A 27,270-nucleotide genomic window follows, 5' to 3' on the forward strand; every position below is an offset into this window, starting at 1 on the left:
TATAAAATGTTCATGAGTTCAAAAAATGTTTGAAAATTTATAAAAGTGTTCACGAGTTTTTTTTTTTATGATTTCACGAAGTTGAGAGTAATGGTGTATTTCAATGATGCACCAAATGTGATCATGACCATCTGAGATTATGCTTTTTTTTCCGGCCCTTTTGCTAGTAATAAAATAAAGAAACGGCCGGGTGTGTCTCAGTCCGGTCATCCAACAATACCAGCTAAGAATCATTGGCTTGGTCAGACTTTACCTGACCAAATACCTAATACTTAGGCAGGCTCATCAAACAACGCTTTTTATCTTTTTTCAGGATTTGGCCCGAACTGTTCAGCATTCTGCTTTGAACGATGAACTTGAAGTAATAGGTGTTCAGCATTCTGCTTCCAACTGATGAACTTGAAGCGAATTACGTTGGCCTGGACGCAGAAATTTCCATGACGCTCTAGTTCCCATGCCCATGTATCCTCCTCTAAACGTCCAGTGGGTAACCTCTGTATAGCTTCAGAGTCACCCGGAAAGTTTTAACCCAAGACACATTTAGGGAAAGTTGATTCAGCAAAATCTTCCTATCCAAACAACCCCTAAATATGAGGAAAGAGAAGAGAAAAATGTACGAACCTGCAACTCTATTACACAATTAATTAATTAATAAGGCTGATTTTTATGACATGGCAGTTTAGATCGTTGCACAAGATTTTACTAATTATTATGCAGTCTAAAAGGACACCCAATCTTGTTAAGAATTCACCATGCAGCGGCGCCTCAATGATAGCAGTCCAATGAACCTTCACTTTCAGCTTGAGGGAGCCGTGTTCGCACAGAGTCTCACTCAGAGGGTATTTGAGAGCAACAAGACTAGTAGGGTCGTCCCCATCATCCTCCGCACCCGCGCTTTCCATTTCATCAGGTTCCTCTTGGCCTTCTTCGTCAGACACAATGTCATCCTCATCTTCATCTTCTTCCTCAGGCCTAATATAATCCTCATCCTCAATCTCAGAACCAGCACCAAGAAAACACACATAGATCGTCTCTTGTTCATCTCCCTTGAGTGTGTTGTCTCGTATACGCCGCGAGACAGCTAACAGGTTATGATCCAACACAAGAGAGCCAGTTTCCGTCACCAAGTCCCCACTAGGCAGACGACTACTATCATAAACAACCATATGCTGTCTATAATTTCTAGCAGTCCCAACTGTTATTTTACCATTGAAGTGTACAGCACGATCACCAAGCTGTTGTTTTCTCACAAGACTGACTTCAACACTAGCTGCCATTGGAGATGCCACATGTTGCAATACCAATTTCACCGTACTCTGGAAACTAGGTAGCTGGCTGATCATGCGCTTGTTGTAGAAGTTGTGACGGTAGAGTATTACACCTTTGCTGAACTGTACATCACAATCAGGCCCACCCTTGCCCTTGACCTTTAAATCGAACTCGAAACACATCAAGCCATCAGTAACCAATGCTCGGCGTGGACCTGTCAGAGCTAACATATCCTTCTGCACAAGGGTTCAGAACAACAATTAGAATCAAAACATGACTCCAGGTAGTTGAACAAGCTTATAAAGTTGGACATGGAAAGCATGACTAGTCATCAGATAAACCAAAACCATTTCAAAAATCATACTCAACATCATTCTGTTGCTGCACTGCTGTTTCTACAGAGGGTCTATACATTTGTGACCTGTATGGTCAAATGAGCAAGACATGAGACTAAAACTTGCAAACATTAAGACACTTCCTGATTCAAATAATCCAACTTTACACAGAAACAGATTAAACAAGTGACAGGACCTGCACTGCTGTTTCTACAGAGGGTCTATACATTTATGACCTGTATGGTCAAATGAGCAAGACATAAGACTAAACTTGCAAACATTAAGACACTTCCTGATTCAAATAATCCAACTTTACATAGAAACAGATTAAACAAGTGACAGGACCTCAATGGAGAAATCTCACAGAAAATAAAAGGGGGCAGAACTGATGAAAAGGTGTTGTTTCTTGACAAGAAAAGGCAGATTACTAGTAAGTTATATCGACAAAACAATAGATAGCACATGATGACAACCTGCTAACACTATAATGTTCCAATTAATTAAATAAAACGTTTTAAAAGGAAGATAACATAACTGGTCAACCAAGGTGCATGGCAGATTTACAGTGAAGAGGGTACTACATCTAAATTGTACTACTGTATAAGAATGAAGGAAGGAACAAATATATACCTCCGAATTGATGAACTGGGCATCCTTCCTTTCACGATCGAACAGAACGACACATTTGTAGTCAACCTCATCCCTCGCAATAACTCTGACATAAACCTCGACTGGGTATGTGTGCTCAGGGCCAGATTTAACAACCCTCAAGGAGATGACATTGATGGATGAACCCGCCATATTAGCCGCATCAGCTTCATATGGTGGCCCAAGTGGAACTTTTGCTGCAAATTAATAAAGATCAAAGAAACAAATCAGAACAAACAAGAGCATGAACGCTTCTGATTATAATAGCTAGAGCTAGAAGGAAGTCTACGGTTGTGACCTGTTAATATAGAAGTACACTCTCTTCATCATGGTCGAAGCTGGCCAGGTGGAAGCTGCAGAAGCGGCTGGGGACAACAGCTCTCCTCTTAGGATCGTAGATCAAGAGTGCCTTAACTTTTTCCGTGTGCAAATCAGCCAGCTTACACCGGTCAGTGCCACGCACCAGCTCAACAAACGTGGGCTGCTTATCGATTTGCTGCTGGGTCTGATTGAAATTGCTAGAGAGAAGATTTCTGGCTGCATCTAGAAAGCCCAGTTGCTCGCTACACTGTTTCGTTCGATCGTGTGTTGGCGCAGTCCCGACGCCGAGTACTTTCCGACGACAACAACTACCGACGACGACGAACCAACTCACTGACTGAACTCGACGAAGTGCCTGTGCGTCGAGGTGAAGCTGGCCACCTGATCCCTAATTTTTTTTTTTTTTTTTTTGAGAATTGATCCTTTGCTGGACGTGAAAAGTACTAGTTATGCACTAGCACTTCTAGCAGGGCAGCAACACGCACGGTTATTTGGATAGCCAGCAGGCTCGCGTCGAGCCTGTGTTCTTCTTTATTGCTTTTCAACTCGTGGTTTGGTTTACAGGGGACTTGCACGGGTATAAATGGCAGCTAGCCTGCCTAGTTACATGATGAATCGGTATAGGATACTAGTCCTACACGGAAACTAACTCATATACTAGTTGGACACGTACTAACCAGACCGGACGTTGGGTTTACTTCCAACATCGTGTTGCGGTTGGTCACTAGACTTTTTACTTGTTTGTTTCACATGTATGAAATCTGCTTCCATCATTCTAGGAACTGTGTATCTGACGTCCGAATTCGGAGAAGCGTCAGTTGAAGCGGTGCAAGCGCGAGTGGGACGTGGCATTTAGGATCGCACCAGCTATCATCCTGTACGCCCTCTCCGACGGATGGACGGCGTCGAAGAAGACATATTTGCCGGCGTCGTCGCACGCCAGCGCGCTCTTCAAGCTCCACAGCGCCCCCGTCTCCACATACCCCGTGCCACTGCCACAGCATCCTTGGGCCGAGTTCTCAAACCCATATTCCCACGGCCTGGCGATCATGGCCGACAGGAGGCCGTACTGGTCGACGTACGCCACCCGCGCCCCGGGCAGCTCCCGGCCGAGCCTGCCGATCATCCCCTCGAGCCTGCGGTTGAAGCTCACGGCCGCCATGTTGTACGCGCTGTTGCAGTCCCCGGGGATGCGGAGGTTGACGGCCCTCTCCAGCGGCAGGCACCCCAGCGGCGGCAGGCCGGCGAAGGTGACCGCGCGCGCGCCGAGCCCGTGCACGGCCCGCACGGCCGCCTCCGCGGCGCCCACGAGGTACGCCTCGTACTCCGCCGGGGTGAAGCTGTAGCCCCTGACCGGGAACACCAGGTAGTTCTGCAGGAAGTCGCTGGCGCCGATGCTGAAGATGTAGAGGGCGCCGGCGATGATGCGGCGCGCCGCCGCCTCGCCCTTCGCCCGTCTCAGCCGCTCCGTGTACTGCCTGAAGTGGTCGATCTGCTCGCTCAGGGTCATCGCCGACTGCGTCAATCAAATTCAACTTTAGTTTTTCTTTTATTTTCTTTTTGAACATTAGTTGCATTTATGCATGGTTACCGGGATTTGCGCGGTAATGTTGTCCAGTCCGGAGCCTGCGGAGGCGAAGCTGACGCCCGAGGCGAGATGGTGGACGGTGTGGGCGGGGTCGAGGTACGCCGGCACCGAGGGCGGCAGGCCCAGCGCCTCGGAGACGAAGTCGGCGGGGAGGCGGCCATTGGAGAAGCGGCCGGTGGCGACGCCGCCGGCGTAGTCCCGCCCGTACGGAGCGTAGTTGCCCCTGGCTACGGTCTGGATGAAGTTGTTGTTGCCGGTGTCCGCGGTGGAGTCGCCGAACACAATCACCGCCGGGACCTCGCCTGAACCAGCGGCGGGGCCCTGGAGTGCCAGTGCCAAGACGGCATGCACTAGGACCAAGACCACGGGCATGGCATGTCGCAGAGAGGACATGTTTCTCTAGTTCGAATTCTCGCGTGCTGTGGGCAGTGGCTGCGTGAGCGTAAGATTTATAGTGCCGCTGCACTGTACGAGCCGCCAGGCATGGTGATTGGTTGAAGGATGAGCCGAGCTTCTTGCTCATCCATCTCTGAGGCGGTGACTTCTTGCAGCCGCCAATCTTGGCACTTGAGTGATTCGTTACATGCAACGTAGGACCAAGCTGGTACATTCTTCTAGCTCGTACTGCAAGCCAACCACTAGTAGCAGTTAACCAAGTTTCGGTGGCGCTTTCAATACGTGCAACCCGGCCGCCAATTTCATTCAACTCAGCCACTTAACCCATCCGAATCAATCCCGAGGCAAAGCAGGAAACCAGCGCAGGCCAAAAGGGGGGAAAAGCGGCAACTGTAACAGATAACAGCAGGAGCGAAGCATGTTGAGAATGAAGGCCGTCAACGCCACGACATAATATTATACAAGTTCAACAGCTGATCTCCAAGTGCTAGACTGTTTACAGCTGCTACAAACAAGCTGCCTATCTCAACATCATCATACAAAACAAAAAGGGCCGTGCCTTATATCAACACAAACAGTGGAGTGGAGTGGAGCTGTGGCCGCTCAGCTCCTCCCAGCCTGTATGGCAGCCCGGACAAAATCATCACATTTCGTGTACCCACTGGAGAACACGTCTGGCAGCGCCCCCATGACGTCGAAGGCCTCCTGCAAATCTTCAGACGAGGTCATGTCGTCGAGCCATGAGAGCAGGTCCTTTGATAGTCCCACCATCTCCTTCATGTTGCTCAGCCTTTCTTTCATCGTCGACTCCCACTTGCTGCTTGCTTCGTCTTTCTGGCTTGACTTGCTAGTCCCAGATGATTTGCCCTTCTTGAAGAATTGCTGCAGCTGCTCGACCAAGCCAGTGTACACCAGCATCGACTGGACAATGGCAAAGAGCCTCTTGCCGTCGTCGTTTGGATCAGCGGACGAACCTTCATCTGACCGGGCAGCGGAGGAAGACGACTCGGCGGAAAGCTTGAGGGCGGATCGCCCATGCTTGTGTTGCATGTAAGCATGGTAGATGCCCCTCTGCAGGAAAGCGGGGCGGTGCTGTGTCCAGCTCTCGTAAGACTCGGACAGCAGAGAGTTGACCATCATAAACTGCACAGTTTCCTCCGGAGACCCTGGACTACCCCGAGCTCCAGGGGGAGAAGCTGAAACTCGACTGGGAGATTCTGAAGTTGAGAGAGAACTGGACAGGTAAGTAGAGATGGCCTTGGCCATCGAATGGCGTTGCTGGTTGGCACTTCCATCTACAAGATGAGAAGCCATCTGGATCATGAAAGGAAGAAACCGTGAATTGCTCTCCTTCCCCCCACCCTTGCAGTCGGTGCTGAAAGAAGCACCTGTGGCAAACCTGGCCAGCATCTAGTAAAAACAACACAACAATTTTCTGCAATTAGTCGTTTGTAAGATGTGAAAGAACAGAAAATCTATCCACGGAAATGTTAACAACAATTCAGTGAATTGCTAGGCCAAATTTTACGTTCCCTGAAGTCCCAAACCCAGTGTTTGCCTCTCCCCTTAGGTAACAATAGGGGAGACTAGCTAGACAAGAATAATATTCACCAGATTTTGCATCCTTACAATAGCCATGTGGCCATGGATTTCAGTGTCATATTGCCATCAGATCACAAAATTACACGCTGTACAGGGTGTTTGGCAAAATAAAAAACAAAGAGTGTAGATTACACTAGATGTTTCAACTTTTCATTCAAGTAAAATAAACCAACATTTGTTAAGAATATTTTCTCTTCAGTTTGGAATTGTTTTTGGAGTTCATCACCTATTCCATTTGTAGATGGTTTTCATTACTTGGTTTTCTTGACTCTGCACAGAATTTTGTAACCTTGCTGCTTTTTGTTAATATAACCAGTAGGGCTCTACCCAACTGTTATCGTACAAAAGAAATGGTGATAGCGCAAACCCTTAGATTCATTTCTTATATTGTTTTAAGAAGGAGATCACGATAGCAACAGCCACGTACCAGAACAATGTCGTATGTCAACAACCGGAGACGACTTCCATCTGCCCGTCCTTGAGAATTCAGTTGGTCCCAATACTGATCGACACATCGGTTGTACTGCCCATGTGGAACAGATGGCCCCCTCAGCGGAAAGATACAATTACACAATGTCTCGTTGTTTCTCAGGGTAGCCCCATCCCATTCCTTTTTAGGAGTCTTCAGTGCAGCATCAGCTCGTTTGGCTTCCTGATGACATTGGTAGTGTATGATGTTGAAGTGGCTAACAGTAGTGAATACACAATCCCCACGGCCACTGCCAGAACTTGTTGCACCCAGGTTCACCCGTTTACTGAAAGCATAGACTCCTAACATGTCTGTTGGTCTTAAAGTATACCCTTCTCTACAGACCATACAGGCCAGCCCTTCTTCCTCTTCTTCCACATCATCAAAACCTTCGATTATAGGCTGAGAGACAACGATACGTCTACCTCCATCCGAACCAAATTCTTGCCGCATTCCTAGCCCCTAGAGAGAAAGAAAGCAGCAAAATATGTTACTTTGTGGTGCAAATGTAGACATTGAGATAAAACAACAAAGCATAAACTACACAAATAAAAACAAGGAATAATCAATAGCCTATAATTTCAGTTCAAGATTCAACGTGATTTTGCGCATTTGCAGAATAATCTTTGAAAAACAGGGTTAAAACAATCGGTTGAAACATAACAGCTGATGAAACTATATCTGTAGCGGTTACCTACTTACCTTAAGTAGTATTTCTCTTTTCTGGAGAGCACGGCGTCGCATCTCATCCCTCGTAGCATGCCGCAGTTCTTGAATCTTCCCCCACAGGAAGCCATCACCATTATTTTCTTTGTTCGCTAGGGTGTCCAAAAGATTTTCTGCTCGTGCACCAATTTCGTTTTCACCAGGCACCCCTTCTAAAGCATGGAGAAGTGGTAAAATGCCTTCTTCATCGACACACTTCTGTGTAGGCAAATGACCCTTTGCAAGCCCTTTCAGCATTGATAGGATGAATGGAATAGATGGCAGCTTTAATCCAGCTGCCCATTCTGCACTAGTTCTAGAGCTAGCCAGCCCTGCAGAAGCAAATCTTTCCTTCAGATGCCCTAAAGCAGCTTTTGTAATGCCCTTCTCTAGAATAATCTCCTTCAGCCTCTCACCACATGAACTCGTCTTGAGTGATTCCGACACTCGAACAAAGTTTTCAACAGCAGATCTCTGCATTGATGCCTTTTGGCTTAAATTGTCATCTTTTTTATTCTCTTCGTGCTGCTTCTGCAACCGGTCAAACTCACTCCAGTCCCTAAGGTAGGGCTCAAAATGTTCGACCAGAACTTCCATAGCTGCTGGCTCTCCATAGGTCAGGTAAGGCAAGATTCTGGCAACCATCTCCTCATTCCTTTGTTGCTTGTTTGATTTTTTGGTGCCTACAGGATGACATAACCTCTCCAAAAACATGAGAACAATTTTTTTGGCCTGCTCACACGCACCAGTCTCCTCAACACTAGTTGTAAATACACTTTGCGAGATACTTATGTCGCTCTCATTAGCTTCCAATGTAAGGCTTTCTACAATTAATAGAATACCCTCGGCTGGTTCCATTGCATCTACTGAGAACGCGCGCCTGGCTGTCTCAAGTAGCAAACCAAGGGCACCCAGACGTAGTAAGGCACATCTATTTTCACGGATTTTGCAACAATACTTGAGAAGGTTAAGAACTGAAGCCAACTCCTCCTGGTTAGATCTTAACTCGTCATCACGTAGGCTCTGGCAAAAAGAAAACTGGGATTCAATAAAAATAACAGAACTGAAGCATAACAGTTGAATAAATGTAAACTTTTTCAACTTCATGACACTGCACTTGAGGGACAAGAAAACCAAAAGTATTGACAGAACATACCTGAATCATGCTTAATATAATTTCCAGACCTCCACATTCCCTAACAGCACCTGATATGGCAAATTCAATTTCAGGATCTTGTGATTCCTCCCTTTCTTCTTCTAGCTCTTTAATCATGGGCTCAGTTGCTTCACCATCTAAACCCTGATCAGGGAAAAAAAATGGACACAACAGCGAATGATGTGAATAAATCAGGATGTATATTAATCCAAGAGGAGGCAGAAAATCAAACCATGCACAATCCTTAACCAGTTTCAGACCAAATAGACTATCCTCAAATTACTGAATTACTCAATACATGTACAGCAATATGATTTACCAATAAAAGCTATGATGGAACACTAGGCATGTATACAATTGTAATGTGCACACAATACCGGTTCAAAGGTTTGGCGCTTCACAGTTTTTAAAAGAGAGAGATTTGGTGCTTCACAGAGGACACAATTAAACATTTTCCATAGTAATGAAAATGCTCTTGGCTCGACATAGCCTCAATGCAGGGGTAAAGGTTAACGCAAACTTGTATATGGCCAAGGAGCAGCGCATGGAAACAAGCATCAAGATATCAAAAAACTGCTACAGCTAGCAAGGTGCTACATACACAGTAAAGAATTTAAGGCAACAAAAAATAAGTTAAACCCTCGTAATGTACCTGTAGTCTGTAGGTTACCGTCATTGGCGGGCAATCTCTGACAGATGACGTAGCAGAGAGTGTACTGGCACTCAACAAAGAATGCTGAGTTTGGCCGTGGTGCTTTCTCCACACTTGCTCATAGACCTGGGAGATGCTAAGATCAAGTGAAATTATATTCCCAGCAACCAGTAATTCCATACCATAGTCATCTTCTATAAGTCCAATCAAATCAAGTTGCCGACATATTTTGTTTTTCACATCTCTCATTAGTGGGCCAATCTCCACACTGGAGTATGGACTCTTTGTCATGGAACCCCTGATGAACTCTTCTTGAGTATGTGACTTGTTTAAAATCAAAAGGTAAACAGGCTCTGGTTTCACTGGGCAAATCAAATCACAGAGTTGCTCCAAAATAAACTGCAAAAGAGCATGATCACAATTAAGTTGCATTTTATTATGAGCGTTGATAGGAACAGGAAAAGAAGTTAAGCACAATATCCAAACAAAAAAAAATGTATGTGCTTGTACCAGAGATGTCCGTCTCTTTTTCTCCTTCACATGCTTCTGCAATCCAGAGATGCAAGCACGAATAAATTGGCGTTTGTTTGCAGTACTCTCTATAAGTAAGCTATCAAGAAGGTCTTTCAAAAGCCGATTGCAGTCATTGATTAACTTCGTCTTCTGCACAACTAGCCCACGAATAACCAAGAAGGCCTCAAGCACCTCGGACAGTAACTTGTCACTCATAAATCTGCAACATGGAGGAAATGTAAATACAAGATGGTGGGGTTCCGAATGAGAATATATTAAGATTTACCTTGCTCTAATATTGGGAATTTCGAGAAATTTATTCAGGAGCTCCACAAGTTTATGAAGAATGAATCCTTGTGATATGTCAATGCTAAGGCTTCTCTCCTGCGATTCAACATTGTACACTTCTTTTGTTATCAGGGAACACAGTGTGGCTAAGCAACCACGAACAGTTAAGAACAGACGTGAAGCCTCTGAATCAATCATTGTCCCCAGTAACTCAAAGTACTCCGCTGCACTCTCACCAGCTGACAGTGTCCGAGGAAGTAAAGACATGAGCAAGTTCAGTAACTGAAACTGTCTGGAAGAGTTTGACGGGCATAGCAAGCTTATAAGAGTGCATATCTCAGATCTTATCGACTGAGAACAGGAACTTAAAATCAAGTCTGAAACCCAGGAGCCCAAGGCAAATTTTGAGAAATCACTTTTAGATGACTTCCGACATGCACGACGCTTCCATCTGAGTCCATATTTCAGAACAAGGTAATCTGATTTCTGCGAATCATGACGTGCTTTCTGTACTCCTTTCACTGCCTGTGATACTTTGTATTGCCTCCTCACAAAATCCAGATATGACGCACCACTCTCCCATTCTGAATAGCTCAGCAGTGGCATATCCTGACCTCTTCGACTACCATCAGGACTTTTTCCAGATATATCAGACTGAACCTTGGAAGAGGATACATTAGTTGCCAAGTGACCTGTGGTATCATCATTCTTCGATTGCAACATCAAGCCAGATTTTCCCGCACCTGACTCCTTGTCCCCAGCATCAGATTTTGGAGGTGTGCAAGCCTGAGAAATTATTCTCAGACAAGGAAGAATAATATGCTCTGAAATTGCAGGGTGCTTTGCTCCAACTTTAATAGAAGAGAACAAAAGCTGAAAGGCAACACGTAACCTCGCTTCCCAAAACTCATCTACAAGGGCACATGTCTCTGAAAGTAGCTGTAACTCTTCTCGTGTTGATTGTGCAATATCCATGGAGCGATGGTGCTCAAGACAATACATTACCTTCTTCTGAATCAACTTGTCCAGTTCCTGGACTGCATCTGCATCACCTTCAGAGAATGAAGATAGCACAGCCCTGGCAAGAGTGCGTGAAGTTCTAGGGCCTTGATGGATGTTGTTTTCAAATAACTCAGATAAAATGCCAGTGCTGACAAGTTGCTTCCTGCAGTTCGTGTGTTTGGATAGCACTTGTAATAGCTCTAGGCATTGCGTAACAAACGTAGTACTACATCCATAGCAACTACTTGGAGACCTTGGTATTGAAAAGGCTGGCAATGCATTGGCATCATTAGAACTTTTCTGGTGCAGATATGCCATTAGAACACGGCGCAGTCCTTGTAGCGTCTGAACACTTTTGCTGACTGAGTCGAAAGCTGCTTTGCATTTTTCACCATACAGAACACCAAGAAGTGCAATCTTGCGATTTACCTTGCAAGTGGGACCAGGCAAGGACACCATCATCTGCTGGACAGCATCTTTCTGTTGTGAATCTATCTCCTGTTCACCTATGCTGGATACAAGTTTGATGAGAGGCTTCTTAAATCCCATCAGTTGCTGGTATCGCCTATGAGCGTTTTCTGACTCTGACTCAATTGCTGCCAATCCTTTTCTCATATCATCATCGTTTTCCATGTTATCAAACGAGAAGCTTGGTTTTGCCATGAAATGGAATTCAAAACGGCCATATTTACTATATCCACACTCGTTGCAGAGAAAAGAGTCAAGGTTTTCATAGTTAATATTTCTACATTGCCTGCACTGATATGCATTTTCATGGCAGTTGCTACAGATTCCATGCTTATCAGTGACAGACCTGCTGCACCGTGGGCACTGCAATGACTCGAGTGAAGAAGCTTGGAGATTTTCATAAAATGAATCGAGCTCAATCATGAAATTGCATGCTGTTATTGGGATGGGGAATTCAACCTTCAATTCAGTCTGATTAAAAGTAAGATGGCAGCTTTTGGCCCGTTTCCACAAAGACCAATTATTCTTCAGCTCAGACAAATCTGTTACAGGCCTGTTGTTGTAATACAGGTTCAGCACTTTCACTGACTTCGACTTACGTGCATCATAAACATTCATGGTCACTGACTGTATAGTAAAGCTTCCAGTACATTTTACTATTATCCTGTTGTCAGTAAATTTGGTCTCAGACTTGAGGCTTTCAAGCTTCATTCTTGAATACGGAACATCTGGACAGCTACAGGTCACACAAGGCTCACTCTCCAAATAATAGCCATCAAACTCCACTAAGCAACTCAGCGTATTGTATATATGGGAATTTGGATGGTTTGCTAACAGCTCATTCTGCGAATGGAGGGTGTCAAAAATGCAGCTTATTACATCAGATGTTAAACACTTATTCAGAAGTTCAGCTTCATTCTGCTTTGCACTAGAATCATTTGCTTTTCCTAGTAAACAGGTCATGAGGTCAGTGTACTCAATGATGTTCTGGCCATACATGGGAAGATATTGCACCTTCTGCAGTAGAACTTTCAACATTGTTTCCTTAAACAGGTTCTTTGCATGGTACCATAGTCCAAATAAAACACATTTGGCCTCATGGCGGACACTTCCTGAGTTCCATTCTAGCAAGAATGTGTCAACAAAACGCTTCAACACATCCCCTTCCTTGTCATTGAACCCTTCCACAGCCTGATCCATGTCCATGCAGGATTTCTCCGAAGTGCCTTCCGAAGCATCATCACCTTTCCGCTTCTTTTTTGAATCTGAAGATTGTGAACCAGTTCTTGTAGAACCTCCAAGATCCCCACTTTCTGTTTTTTGTACAGTTTGATTGACATCTTTCCCTGAATGGAAGGCCAAATTCAGAAGCTTGAGAGTCTGAATAATACACTCTTCACTGAAATAGTAAATGTTGTCCATCAGAAAAGGAAGAAGATCCATGTGCTTCAAGCAGAACTTCTGCCAATTTCTGGGCCTTGCTGCAGCCACATCACAAAGAGTAGACAAACATTTTATAAGCTTAACACTTCTCTCATATGGCACAGGATTTCGAAAACCTCCAGACTTGTTAATGATTTTATGAAGTTTCTTGACTTCATGGGAATATTGCCACGAATCCCTAACACTGTAATAGTGAGTCTTGCTGCCACACAAATGAAGGAATAGCCTCCTTGCATATCTACGGACAAATGTAGTATGTGGATTGCTAATATAACTGCAGAGAACATCCTGGTACCCGTCCAACTTGAGATCCTTAGCGTTGGGAACCTTGTAGCTTCTATCCTTTTCAGCCGATTTCTCCTTCTCCGGCCGAACCATGCTATATACTAGCCGGAAAGTATTCTCCAACAACAATTTGTTGTAGTCCATGAATAGATCAGTCGGATGAGATTTGGCATATGAATCAGAAAAAAAGGGAGAGAAGTTTCCAGCTGGTAGCTCTCTCCGCACTGTCAATAGGGATCCACATCCTGAACCAGAACCACCTTCTCCATTTGTGGACGATGACTTGAAAATATGAACAAGCTGTTGCAGTATGTCCATTAAATAATTCAGAAATGATTGTTGCCTGAGGGCAGAGCAAGCACGAATTAACTGAGAAGCAAATTCATTTTTATCCTTGTCATCACTGGAGGACGAGAGACCTGTCGTTGACACTGGAACCTGAACATGACCTTTCTCTGTCAAATCAGAGCTTCCACCAGACTTCGAATGAGAGCCATCACTCCCAGGCTGATGCCAGTTACGGAACATGAGTGTGAAAAACATGAAAATAAGGATAGATACTTCTCCAAAAGAACATCGTGCTTTGGCAGGAAATGGTTTACTTATATTGATTTCATCCATGAGCCACTTGACAAATTTTTCCAAATCAAAATATTCTGGCTTTGAGCTATCCATGAAAGGTCCACCAACTGCAGATGAAAGTCTATAGAACAACTGCATTATAGGTATGGCTTGAGTGCCAGCTGTGGTCCCCATCCAGCCTCTGAGCTCTTCAATTAGACAACTGAGTAGTAGGGAGTTAACGGCACGTTTGGATGCAGAAATTGAAACCGTCCTTTGGTCTGTCATGGACCCAGGGAAATCTGCAGATCCACTTGCATCCAGTACATGAATTGGTGACTGTGAGGTCTGGACACTTCTATCAGCAGCAGGAGGAGGAACACTGGTATCTGCTAGCTCATCAATAGAGAAATGAATATCACTGCCCTCACCTCCAAATGTATCAAGTTCAATTGTTACTGCTGACATAGGATGATCTTTTGAATGCGGTGCAGGTAGACGATCTGCATCAAGTATCTCATAGCAGGTTTCGCATAAGTCAAAGTCTGGACATATGTTGCAGTGCCACCTTTGCCTAAGTATTGGAACTGTGGAACAACCATCACAACAGTACTGCACTGACGATGTGGCAGGATCTTCTTCAATCATAACCTGGGCATTTCCACTAGCGGGATTCATAGCAGAAGCACTTGCTTTTGCATGATTATCAGAGCCATCATCATTAGCTATCATTGTCTGCTTAGGGAAAGGAACTTGTAGAAATCGTGATGAAATAGCCAAACTGAAAATAAGAAACAAAATTTAAGCTATCGGGAAGACTACAAGAGCTGATAGCAATAAAACAAAAACTGGGAAATGTCAATGTACATGCAAATACAGAAAGATCACCTGCTAGAAGTCTGAACAGCTTCATATGGAGCAAATAGTAGCTTCTTCAATAGAGCAACTGCAGGTGCCACTGAAACACCAGACTTCTCATTTGTATGCAGAGACAAGCATTCAGCATAGCTATAAATAAATTCCACACAAGGTATAACAAGATTATTTATCATTTGAGTATCTGGCCTGTCTAAATCCAAAATGTCCCAGAAAACTTGCATTAGACCGTCAACTAATTCTGTACCTGCAGAAGGCAAAGATAAGCTATTAATCTCCACAATGTATAAAATATGCCAATTTTACAGGCCATAGTTTAATTAAAATATGATTCACATTCCTAATACCAGGCTGTCACTTTTAATCAAAGACAACATCAGCAACAGTTACTACCGAAACATCATTGCAATTACACATAATTCGAATGGCATGTCTACTCATATTATCGATAAGAATATTCTTTCATGACATTTAGCAGAGCATGTCTTATTCTTAGAACAGAAGTGAAGAAGGTAGAAGAATCAACACAAAGAAAGATGTGTTGTCGCATTAGAAAAGTGCCTTTCATATTATTTAGTGCATCCTGCACCAGATGAACAGCAACCTCGCTTTACGTTAACTGGCAGCCAATAGGTCAATTAGCAAAAGAACTAAGGGCATTGCCTTGCCTGTTTAAGTAGTATCATTTGAACATGTATAACTAACCAAAAAAAAATCGATTCATTTGAACATTATTTTTTTAACCAAGTTACCTATTTAAACCCCAGTAATCACAGGGATCTCCAATTTGTTGCCATCAACTTTTGGAACACTAAAATTTACTTTTACTTTTTTTTAATCACAAGGATCTCCGATTTATTGCCATCAACTTTTGGAACACTACAGATCACTTTTACTTTCTTTTAAACACGACAGATCACTTCTACTAGCATCAAAAGTAACCAAGTATTTTATGCATCAGGCCTTTAAAGAGAAACACTTTAGCATCACAATCACAACAATACAACACAGTGGCTATTTGAGAATGTTAACATACAATAGGTAAGAATTTTAGAATTTGTTGCATAACCTAATCCCAACAGTAGGAATGACGTTTTTTTTGGTGCAGCCTTGTACAACTTTGGATCTAAGTTTATTGATATACACTAGCAAATTATAAGTATCATATTACCAAAATAACCTTTTGTGACAAGTATGGCAATGCCAATTTTCATGTGTTATATTGATCCTTATAAGTAATAAATGGTCACGCACTGGAATGGATAAGAAAATAAACTTCTTTTTTTTCACTAGTTGGGGCAATAAGAATTCACAAACATCAGACACGGAAGGAGTCCTCTGTATTAATTAAGTGCAGAGTAAGAATCCCTACCATGATTCTCAAGAAAAGATGCGAAGTTTAATTTCCTGTGCAAAGCAACTTTGGAGACTGTATGGATCTGGGCAATAAATTCTTTTACCACCCAGCTAGATGCAGTTCCTCCAACTCCTATTCTTGAAGTAATTGCTGGAAGTGACTTTATCACTCCCAAAAGGCGCATAGTGTCCTTAACCTGTGCAAAGATTAAGAATAAAATCAAAAGAGTAACAGCAGAGTAAGAGGGAACGAAAGCCCATAATATTAGGATTTTGCATAAAGATAATCAAAACTTACATGATAGTACACTTCCTTCTTTGGGAATACAGCCTGAAGGACACGGCATGCAGCAGAATGCAGCAGAGGCTCCCTGTCGCTTTGAAATATGGTTTCCAACAAAGCTCTGCATTTTAGACTATCAAGTTCCATGTCTGCATCAACCGTGTCAGTGCAGCAGCTTGTTTGGCAAAGCAGATAGATCCGTGAGAGGATCCTGAGCGCATCTGCCAAAATCTGCTCCTGCATAGGAGCAGTTGGCATCGTTTGGGGTCTCTTTCCAGATTTCCCACCGGCAGTACTACCCATGACATGGGCTTCCATATCAAGTACAGCATCCATTTTCTCTTTCCACCCAAACTCATCTTTAGCTCGACCATAAACTTCAATAGAATCTACCCTAGGCATAGATGAACCATCGAATGTTCGGCCAACTGTAATTGTGAATTCTTCATCAGCCAGAAGTGATTCTGCAGTAGTAAATGGAATATCATACCATGATCGCATGCCTTCATCAAGCTTAACAACTCTGTGAAACATCGTGATTTCAGACGGGATATTGCTAGCCGATGTGTTACCCACATGGATTCGACAACCAACCATTACAAGATCAGGATTTGGATTTGAAATAGATACCTACAGCCAAATAATAGAATGCAGATAAGTAACTGAAACGTCTGTTACAGGGTAGCAGAAAAATATAAGCAGTTGGGCAATAGCATGGGTGAAAAATTCACAGTAGTCACCACTTGGATTAACAGGTCAGTAATTCCTACCTTGAAGCCAGCAGATGTCAGGCTCTCTAAATACCCATCATCTGAGGTCAGTCTCTGCTTGATGCTTTCAGAATCACCACTTTTGGTTGTATCACTACTAAATTTGACATCAGACGTGATGCAAGTTGTCTTCTCAAAAAAGTCAAGAGGAAATTCTGGTTTGGTGCCAGCATAAGCTCTACTGGTGAGGATACTGCTGCCTAACTTCTTTGTTTGTTCTGCAGTAAGGCTCACTGAACTATCACCTCCACTAGGTGTATGCGAGTAAATATGAAGGCTTCCATCATCATATAAAAGAAGACAATGTGTTTTATCTTTGGATAAAGGCTTATATGCCGCAACACCCACCACTGGAGAATTTGAACCAGTACCATATCTCATGTTTTGTGCACACAGCTCATGAGGACCCAAAGACACAGCAAGAGGAGAATTTGATTTAAATTTTGATAGACAGGTAAGAGTTCCACTGCCAGCTATAAGCTCTCTCCAACGGTAAAGCCCAGCTGGTTTGGATTTACCATCTTGATCTTCTTCGCATACATATGATAGCTCAGTAACTGATGAAGAATCAGCATCTAAGCGCCCCATGAAAGTAGTGCCATCTTGATGAGACACGAATATAAGCCTGTAGGTTGATGAGAAGTACAATGATAATCCCTTGTGCATAGATACTGCATCTTTAACCAAGACTGTGTCAGTCAATGTTTTGGCACCAACATCGCCTGCCAATACAATATTGAGCCTATACAGAAGACCCCCTTCAGAAAGAACAAGTAGCACCAATTTGCCCATTGAAGAGGGAACAAGGGTGGCATCAACAATAACATCATCAGCCACAGTAAAATAATGCAATGGGCTGATGTTATCCTGCGAGAGATCATATATTTTCACAAACATGTTTGTTACCACCATGAGCTGTACCTGAGAACCTGAAACCCATTCCACACGACGAATGTAAGCTCCTTGCAGAGCAAGTTCTATGGCAAGGCGATCGGTTACTTCACCACGACTATTTAGTGTCAGTACTTGGCAATCCCCATATCCAGCAACAGCAAGGTAATGATCCTGTAATGGATTGAAGATCAGATGAACAATTTCAAAGCGGACAATGTTTCTGGAGAGTGGCTTCACATTTGTTTTGTCCGCTGTAATAGGGGCTGCAGTAGGCTGTCCAATGATTTGTCCCACATCAAATATAGCTACTTTATCCCCTTCTCCAACAGCAAGCTTGCCTCGACTGCTGGCAGTCAGCAATGATTTAGTAAGAGAACCATTAGCAAGATGTGACTTGAGTTCCCTTGAATTCGGATAATCAGCCTTTATCTTCAGATCCAGTGATCCGCTTTTGAAAGCTTTCTTTAGTTGGAATACATCAGAAGCTTGTGACACCAGCATATCACCTCCTAACAAGACTTTCCTATCTTTCAAAAGATTCAACTCTCTCTGGCTGAGTATTGTTGGAAGCAACTTCTTGCATAGTTCAAGCATTCGAACTTCAATATCAAGATTTTTCAGAAATACAGGGAGCCCATCACTAAAGCCTTTTGGCACAGATAACTTGAGGGAAGTATCAGCATCAGTTGAGATGTCATCTTCAAAATCAGAGCCACTATCTGCAACCTGTTCCAGATCATCGTGATAAGGCAACAACGGCTGGAAGCTGCAATCAGCAGGTGCTGGTGCACTGGATGTTCCAGTAAATTTCCGAGGTTTCAAGCACTGGCAGTTGCTTCCTCTCACACCACCAGCGCCACAATCACAGAAGAAACGGCTTGAGCGGGAATAAACAACACGGTGACCCCGATGGCACACCTTGGCACATACAGAACAGCAACCTTTGGAAACAGTCAAATCACATGTATAGCAGAAGTACCAATGCTGTTCCATAAAATTACTACCACTGGATGTAAATGTGCACACTTTGGATGCTAGTGCCCTTTCACTGTTTCCATCCTCTTCATCATCTCTATCCATGCTCCCCAATTCCCCATCAGATGTTCCATCATCTTCATCTTCCTCGCCAGAACTAGCATCACAATCAACAGCAGAATTACTTTCTTGATTGGTGCGAAGAACTAGGTTCTCTGGATTCTTCAACTGCTTTGGTATGAGAGATCCTGAACCACAATCGTTGCCAGAATTTTTAGATGAAAGCCTCTTAAGGGCAGTCCTATTTAATCCAGCCTCGCCAAACACTGACTCCACAAAAGTAAACAGAAACTTCAAAGTATGAAGCAAACCCTCATTACCAACCATCGTCTCCATCAGCATCAGTGTCTTATCAAATAGCTGTTTGAAATGTGATTCCTCACTCGACAGCTGGACAAGAAAATGGAAATATGCTTTGGCAGTTTGGAGATCACATGACAAAAATGCTCTATCAAGTAACAGTAGCATTGCACCAAAGAGATGATGTTGAAGTTCTTTGGCCAATGTCTCAGACGAAGGGCAGATAAGACGCATAAGAAAATCCACTGATGATTCTCTTAGGGTTGTTGAACCCACTGTAGTACCACTCTCACTTTCAGGTTTCAAAGGATGACCCAAAATTCTAAATTCTAACCAAGATGAAAATGAGGACGCCTCCATTCCAACAAATTTATTTTGCAACTCCACCTTAAGGGCGGGACAAAGGCCAGCACCTAAAATATCCGTGAACAAGTGAAGGATTTTTAAATTAACCTGCTCAGACTGGCATCTGTCCAATATATCAATAAAGACTGATATTTCAGCATGCTCGGGAGCAAAGAGACTGCTTGCTCCTTCAGGCGCACCTTCTACATCACCAAGGAAGAATTTAAATACATCTGTTTTTGAACGAATGTCCTCCACTAGATCAATAATGGTAGAAACCAGAATTTCTTCCGCCCCATGGTCGATGCTTTCTTTTGAGTTGATGTCAGCCAGGAACCCTTCTAACTGCTTCAGGGTAAACAGGTCAATGTATCCAGCTAGATCATCCCTGTAGTTGATTAGACTCATAAATATAGAATCACACTGTCCATAAATGGATTTGAATATTCGATCAGATCTAACAGTCATCACCATTCCAAGTAGTTTGGAAATAACACTCACATCAACTTGATCTCTGTCTCCTGGTTGCATGATCTTTATGTATCCATCAAAGGTGTGTATGATGTCATGTATTACGAGAATGCAAGAAAGGAGAGCACTGTTGCTAGAAATGTAATCTGATGGAAATCCATGTAACAGGCACTTCAAGGGAAAACAATTTTTCTGTACTTCACCTAGCTTTGTAGCAACTCCATCTATCCTTGATGGAAGATCACATATACGTTCCAGCACTGCCATGTCAGAACCAATTTTCTCAAAAAGGAGGAGATGCTTGGATTTGTCAAAGGCAGAATGCTTAAGCAGCAAAGAAGGATAACAATGATCCTTAGAAGGCCTTTCTCTATCAACAAGTGAGAGATATGCTTCCCTGAAAGTACAAAGATAGGTCTCCAAAAGAGATGATAAAATATTTAAACAATGTCCACTATTTTCACTTATGTATGTCACCAAACTCTTTCCAAGAACAGATTGCTCTCCATAAAAAACCACCTGCTTTCCGTATGAGTCCACATCAGTTTTTTCACTTGCTTGGTTCCTCCAAACACCAATATTGATGAGAGAGAGAATAAAAGAAAGCCATGCTCCTTTCCTGGAAAAATCCCAAGTTTCCAGCATGCTTGAAGCATTGAGAATCTCAGAATTCAACAACTGCAGGAATCCAAATACTACAGACGGCAGGTTGGCACCCACAAGAGACGAAGCATCATCACTTACACTGAGAGCAAATGTGAGGAAGAAATTGAGATTTACAAAATCAGGTTTGGACAGATCAACATTCTGAAGGAGGGTATCATTGCCATGGTAACCTATATCAGCAAGAGTGCTCCAGCAAATCAGAAATACATATCTTTCAACGATGAGATCATCAGCCAGTTCGGGTTTCATATCCCTCCAACTACCAAGTATTTCTGAAATGGTTGCACTTAAATCAGCCAAGTTCAAGCCTAAAGCTCCAACAGCGGACTTATCAAAATAGAACTCAGCATGAGCAGGAGTCACATCAATCAATTGCGAGAACAGACTACTAGCTGTAGCATACTCCTTGACAGTGTCCATGAGTAAACCCTCCACAATAGCAGTTGCAAAGGATGGCAAGCAATCATTCATGGAACGTGGCTGCTCTTCCTTCACTTGGATATCCCGCATCCTGGATCTTAATCTCATAAACAACCATGTTGGGCGTGTCTGCGGATATAACAGAATATGTCGCAGCACGAGCAGAAGTCTTGAAAGGACTAAAGCCCATCTTGTGAGTCCAGGTGCATTTTTCCCAGGTGGATAATGTTTCATTTTTTCTAAGGAAGAAAGCACAATGCTAACCAAATCAGACTTTTCTGACCCAGTGGTTGAATGAAACGCCACCAACAGAATTTCCAGATGAAAGGCACAAGGCAGAGTTTCACAGAACTCATTAAAATTCAATGAGCTGGATGACTTGTCATCTGCCTTCTCCAAAAGATAACCAACATATTGAACAAAAACTTTTCTTCCCAGAATATATGCCGACTTTGTCCCAGAGATAATTGCACGGGCAACTAGAGCAAGTGTATAGTTGTTATAAGTGTACTTCCCATTCTCAACATTAAACACTTTCTCCACAAGGTCTTCTCTTAAAGAAGCAGGACACTCATCAGAAGCAAGGAACATTTGTAGAAATTCAAAACAGGCCATGTTGATGTGCAGTAGGTTAGTCTCCATATGGTGAGATGATGTGTTTTCAGCACTGCTTTCGTCAGGAAGACAAGCTTGGCACTTAAGTATTGACATAAATTGTTCCAAATGATCTGTATGAAACTTCCTGCAAGCATCCATGTATGTAGCATTGCACCATTCAGGAGAGAAGATGCATGTTTTCATAAAGCATATCAAATCAGCAGCTAGCTGAATAGGCCCATGCTGGCTGCTTGATGAAACACTCCCAAGAGAAGTTGGCTGTTCAACACTATCAGCTACTCCAGTAGAGCGGGCTTCAGAAAAGAGATTCCCAAATAGTGCGTCTTCCTCGTGACTGGCCACAGACTCCACCTCTGACACACCGGCTTGTTTAGTGCAACTTATCTGCGGCTTCTCAAGTGCAGTCATTGATTTTACTCCTTCTTCATGGAGGAAAAAGATGAGATGCACCAAATCATCCAACCATTGCTCTTCTGAAGGGAAGATAAACTCCAGATACTCCTCACATGTGTATTTCTTCAGCAATGGCACCACCACAGAACGAGCTCGACAAGACAAACCATCAATCTCGGAATTGCATGAATAATCTAGAACATCTTTACAAGATTTGTCCCTGTCAACACGACTTGTCCATCTTTTGGTGCTTTCAAGAAGCTTTAGCACATATTGCACGGTATGAGGAGAGTAAGCTAATGGGGGTACTAAGCAAGAACCAGATTTTTCATATCTCCATGTCTTTGTACTAAATATGCCCAGAAGGGAAGCAAGTATGCATACTTGTACAGTACAACAAATATCACTATTGCAGAAGACAATTTGAATCAGCTGTAGGAATTCTTCAAGTATTTGCAGCAACATAATTCCAACACCATCTCCAGAAAATACTCTATCATGGTTAGAGAACTTGAACTTCAGCCCAAACAAGACCGGCAGACTATTAGCACACCTTGCTACTGAGCATAACATCATGGTATCAGAAACGTCACAAGGGAATTCCATTGCGAGACCATGGGCTAACTTCAAGATTCTTTGGGTAAAAGACAATCTCATGTTAAAATTGATATCTTCTATAACTTCCAAAGCTGGGGATTGACATAGCTTCTGAATCAATGTTAGAAGGCGGGGTATGCAGTGTAGATGCACAACTGCAAAATGTTGTGCTATTGACACCATGGCACTAGGAGATGCAGCATGCAGTGATTCAGTGGTCTCTGGAATAGCATAATTTTGCTGTAAACACTCTGGTGATAAGGTCAAACGAAACCGTTGCAGATCATCTCCACTATTTGAGCAGTTGAAGCCTGGTAATCAATCGTCAAGAATATACAAACATCAGCAGATGAAGCATCAAAAGCGCATAGAACCTTGAACCGCATTTTTAAAGACAAGATCTAAAACTCACCTTTTAAATAGCAGAAATATTTGTCCTGTGGGCTCATGCGCTCAGATTCGACTGGGACAGATGACCACTGCTCGATAACGTCATGTATATTGCTGGGCTCCAACGAGTAAACCTTGCTAGGAGACCCGCTAAGCAGCACAGATTCCATGAAAAAGGCAACTTCATTCTGAAAAGATGTGAAACATAATGAACACAAATTGTTGCTACTGAGAATGCGCGATAACACAATCCAAGAAAGTGCAAGTTAAGGGAACTCTGCACATTTGACAAAATACTGAATCAACTCTGCACAATACAAAATGCTGCCACCATCTCACAATAATAAGATCACAGCAAGGTGAACTTTGTGTGGCCACAATAAACATCCCCTTCAATTAAAATCAAGACGAAAGAGCTTACCAGTAAGCCAAAGTCATCACATGCATATGATGATTTTTCGAGATACAAGAGACAAAACTCCAAAGACCTCTCCGCAATCTCCACAACTGTTGACTCCACTTGCTCCACTAATAACAAGATTAGAAAGAAAACAAAGTGAGAAGCAGATCAAATATTTGCTAGACAAAGTGAGAAGCCGATCAAATATTTAAGCAAAATCTGAGGGAATGGTAAAAAGGAGGAATAACATTGGAGAGAGAAAATGCATTAATCAAAATCAGGTAAATGAAAAGCAACATTCGATTACAACAGTGCATGAACTGCAAGACACATTAGTACAACCACAATCATATTTACTCCCTAATCCCTACTGGCATCAGAAATAAGTTGAAGCCACACTAAGATCTGCTAAACCGACGCCTTACAACCTAGTCTCAGTAAAAGTAAATTCCAAATACAATACAAGTAAAGAAACAATAATTGCAAAGTAACATCAGAAGCATCAGCATACTCCTAACTTACAAGAGCACTCACAACTTACTGGACAGCATCAAATTCATAAGGCAGGCACCAAGATGCTCAAAAGGGTAATGAAATGTATCAAAGCAGGATCCATCCATATGAGAAATAAGTATATAATACACACCTATCTCTTGAAGTACAACAGTAAACTCCACAAACAAAGAACAAAACAATATAGTAAACAAGGTACTATGAAACATCAAATCAGCAACAAGCTGATCCAGAACCAAATAAGAATCTAAAAGGTGCATCAAAAAGCAAGTAAATTAAGATCTACAGGGATGTCTTCACATTTCATAAGTTTTCAGATGAGATGGATGAATGAATATGAAGTCCAGTATGACTGAAATTGTTATTCCCTCCATCCATTTTTAGAGGGCCTAATTTTCAAATCTCCCATACCAAGGCGATAGCATGGAAGTTGGGAGTAATTTCAGGGAGTAGATTTTGGCCAACAGGATCACAACAAATAGCTGGCTGGCCGCCGTTAAAATCTCGCATGCATCACTCATTAATGCATTAATCCTCTCGCCTCCTCACTGCATGCGGCTGCTAAGAGTTAACGTGGCTGCTAACAATTGGTTGATGCATGCAGAAAATTGATGGGAGAGGCCACGCACAACACGCGAGAGAAATATATTAATGGCTACATGCATGGGACAGCTAATTAGGATGAGTAATTATGGAAAAACGAAATTTGGGGTTAGGCCCTGTATAAAGGGATGGAGGGAGTAGCAAATATTTGCACATTTGTGGAAGCCTCAGCATATCAAAAAACATGAAGCTGGTATTGGAAGTAGTGTTCACAGACGTAACAAGAAGACAATTACAACTGTTAACCAAGACTAACCTAATTTGCTAATTTAGGCTTAGTAGAACTAGAACTGAGTACAGGAGGTGCGGTTTCAGTACAACTAGGCACGAGGAGGAGGTTAGCCTTGGCGGGCAGGTGGTACCTCAGAAAGACACCTTTCGATATTTGGGGTAATGTTGCAGAAGGATGGTGATATCAATGAATATGTGAGCCATCGAATCAAAGCTGGATGGATGAAGTGGCACCAAGCTTCTGGCGACAACTATGACAAGAGAGTGCCACAAAAGCTAAAAGGCAGGTTCTATAGGACAGCAATTTGACCGGCAATGTTGTATGGCACTAAATGTTGGCCAACTAAAAGGCGACATATCCAACAGTTAGGTGTGGCAGAGATGCGCATGTTGAGATGGATATGTGGCCACACAAGAAAGGATCGGGTTTGGAATGAGGATTATACGTGAGAGAGTTAGGGTAGCACTGATCGAAGAAAAGCCTGTCCAACATCGTCTGAGATGATTTGGACATGTACATCGCAGGCCTCCAGAAGCGGCAGTGCACAGCGGACAGTTAAAGCATGCTAATAACCAAACCTGACATGGGAGGAGTCCGTTAAGAGAGATCTGAAGGATTGGAACACCGCCAAAGAACTAGCCATGGACAGGGGTGCGTGGAAGTTAGCTATCCACGTGCCAGAACCATGAGTTGGTTTCGAGATCTTATGGGTTTCAACTCTAGCCTAACCCAACTTGTTTGGAACTAAAAGGCTTTGCTGCTGTTGCTGTTGTTTAGGAAACAGACATTCAGGCTTTATACCACAAATTACTAGACACAGATGATTCTTGCATAAGCTTGCCAATCTTTGGTCAAATACAGATACCTTGCTTGAAAAATAAACAGGGCCTAAAAATAACAAAACATAAGTTTCCACCAAATCAGTGAACAGTCAATATCTAGCCTATTTGCGCTGCCCTGCCAAATGTCAATCATCCTCTCAGCCAAGCGCCTGAGCAATGCAAATAAGAAAAGCATATCCGATACTACATTACTAGGCTATGAAGTCAGTATACGAGCATGGCACATGCATGCATCTGCGATTAGCTCATATATGAATCAATTCATGGTAGCTCATAATCAATTCATGGTAGCCCACAGATGTAAGCATCCATGACCTCACAGCACAAATAGTACTACCCAAGCTAAAACAAAAACATAAACCCAAACAAGCGTGCAATCCTCTCATGACACAGAAACAAGGTAATTGAAACAGAACAAGGCAAGTGAGGCTCGATGCATGAAACAGGAAGTATGATGCAAGCAATAAGGCAGAGGAAAGACTAAGCTAGGCAGAAAAATCAGACTCGTACCCTACGATCGTGCAAAAAGGAAAAGGCAAAACAGCAAACTACCGCTGGAAAGTTTCCCAGTTGTGTAAAGCGACGAAACATGGAAGCTCTAGATCGATCGGCAGGAGAAAACCCGCTATGATTTGAGCAGACCAGTCCAAAGCGTGGCCCTAAGCCATCCAACCATTGCTCTAACGAGGCGAATCCTGCTCCCGGAAAGGGATTAAACAAGCGGAGGATCATAATTCGCAAGCCAATGCAGTCTAGGAGCAGCTGCAGCGCATCTCGCACCCGCGAAGCTCACCACTGCGAGATCGCACAGCCTACTGAGCAAATCCAAAACCCTCGACAGAAGCAAAGTAGGTAGCTGCCTCGGAGAAGGCCGAAACGCTAGCCGCCCAAGGGCTCGGAGGATCGGGGGAGCTCACCGGAGGAGGAGAGGACGGTGGAGACGACGGCGCGGGCGGCAGCGAGGACCGCGCCGGCGCGGGCGGGCTCGGGCGGCGGGCCGGCGGCGAGGGCCCCCGCGAGCGCCTCGAGGCCCGCGCGGGCCGCGCCGGTGCGGAGGCGGCGGGCCGGCGGGTCCCGGTCGCCGGCGGCGGCGGGGCGCAGGAGGTCGAGGAGCGCCGAGATCTCCGCCGCCATCTCTGAGGGATCTCCGATCGGCGGCGGAGCCCTAGAGAGACGAGCTGGCGCAGGGTCGGATCGATCGCCCGGAGACGGCCAGGGTTTTTGCACTGCGTGCGTGTGCTCTAGAGAGAGAAAGGAGGGGGGGGAAAGGGGGGAGATGGGGAGGAAGAAGACGACGCGATGTGCCGAGTGGCCTTTCTTTATTTTACACGGGTGGGGTTGGGGTTGGGGTTTTGGTTCGATTTCTTCATGAGTAAGGAGGGCTGGATTCGTTTGATTAGACTCTGCTTAGCTGTGTGGTCAGTGGCCGCTCCTGATTAAGTCGGTTCACGGTGATATTTTTATGGAGCTTTTTTGTTGTATGACCCCTGTGGAACGGATGATAATATTTCTGGAGCGGATGATATTTCTACATTGCCCTCGGTGTGTTGTGCCCATATGGGCAC

At 43.6% G+C, this 27,270-nt stretch overlaps 3 protein-coding genes across 3 annotated transcripts; all 3 read right to left on the bottom strand.

The window, feature by feature from the left end:
- Positions 1-299: 299 nt before the first annotated feature.
- Positions 300-2,405, bottom strand: LOC141022772 (uncharacterized). The gene is made up of 3 exons (XM_073499029.1): positions 2,235-2,405; positions 752-1,505; positions 300-502 (listed from the first exon to the last, which is right to left on the bottom strand). Exons 1-3 carry the CDS (start codon positions 2,403-2,405, stop codon positions 300-302), a joined length of 1,128 nt encoding a protein of 375 aa, XP_073355130.1.
- An 855-nt stretch (positions 2,406-3,260) lies between these two features.
- Positions 3,261-4,695, bottom strand: LOC120964893 (GDSL esterase/lipase At2g04570-like). The gene is made up of 2 exons (XM_040389925.3): positions 4,165-4,695; positions 3,261-4,089 (listed from the first exon to the last, which is right to left on the bottom strand). Exons 1-2 carry the CDS (start codon positions 4,552-4,554, stop codon positions 3,388-3,390), a joined length of 1,092 nt encoding a protein of 363 aa, XP_040245859.1. The 5' UTR covers positions 4,555-4,695; the 3' UTR covers positions 3,261-3,387.
- Positions 4,696-4,976: 281 nt separating this feature from the next.
- LOC109762802 (auxin transport protein BIG) lies at positions 4,977-26,964 on the bottom strand. Its single transcript, XM_020321677.4, has 14 exons — positions 26,623-26,964; positions 23,537-23,643; positions 23,138-23,303; positions 16,987-23,036; positions 16,232-16,846; positions 15,950-16,130; positions 14,590-14,824; positions 9,941-14,482; positions 9,652-9,874; positions 9,142-9,540; positions 8,490-8,633; positions 7,331-8,356; positions 6,587-7,090; positions 4,977-5,967 (listed from the first exon to the last, which is right to left on the bottom strand). Exons 1-14 carry the CDS (start codon positions 26,837-26,839, stop codon positions 5,161-5,163), a joined length of 15,216 nt encoding a protein of 5,071 aa, XP_020177266.4. The 5' UTR covers positions 26,840-26,964; the 3' UTR covers positions 4,977-5,160.
- Between the last annotated feature and the right edge of the window lie 306 nt (positions 26,965-27,270).

Source organism: Aegilops tauschii, chromosome 5 (assembly GCF_002575655.3).
Source record: "Aegilops tauschii subsp. strangulata cultivar AL8/78 chromosome 5, Aet v6.0, whole genome shotgun sequence".
NCBI classification, from domain to species: domain Eukaryota; kingdom Viridiplantae; phylum Streptophyta; class Magnoliopsida; order Poales; family Poaceae; genus Aegilops; species Aegilops tauschii.

What these genes read in the sequence shown, in the direction of transcription:
- LOC141022772 (XM_073499029.1), bottom strand. Translation starts at nt 2,405, where the DNA reads ATGGCGGGTTCATCCATCAATGTCATCTCCTTGAGGGTTGTTAAATCT. An exon ending in CCCAGTTCATCAATTCGGAG is followed by an intron (nt 1,506 to 2,234) that starts GTATATATTTGT and finishes ACCCTTGTGCAG; the next exon opens with AAGGATATGTTAGCTCTGAC. An exon ending in CATTGAGGCGCCGCTGCATG is followed by an intron (nt 503 to 751) that starts GTGAATTCTTAA and finishes GTGACTCTGAAG; the next exon opens with CTATACAGAGGTTACCCACT.
- LOC120964893 (XM_040389925.3), bottom strand. Translation starts at nt 4,554, where the DNA reads ATGTCCTCTCTGCGACATGCCATGCCCGTGGTCTTGGTCCTAGTGCAT. An exon ending in ACATTACCGCGCAAATCCCG is followed by an intron (nt 4,090 to 4,164) that starts GTAACCATGCAT and finishes TGATTGACGCAG; the next exon opens with TCGGCGATGACCCTGAGCGA.
- LOC109762802 (XM_020321677.4), bottom strand. Translation starts at nt 26,839, where the DNA reads ATGGCGGCGGAGATCTCGGCGCTCCTCGACCTCCTGCGCCCCGCCGCC. An exon ending in TTATATTAAGCATGATTCAG is followed by an intron (nt 8,357 to 8,489) that starts GTATGTTCTGTC and finishes TCTTTTTGCCAG; the next exon opens with AGCCTACGTGATGACGAGTT. An exon ending in TGACATACGACATTGTTCTG is followed by an intron (nt 5,968 to 6,586) that starts GTACGTGGCTGT and finishes TGTTTTTACTAG; the next exon opens with ATGCTGGCCAGGTTTGCCAC.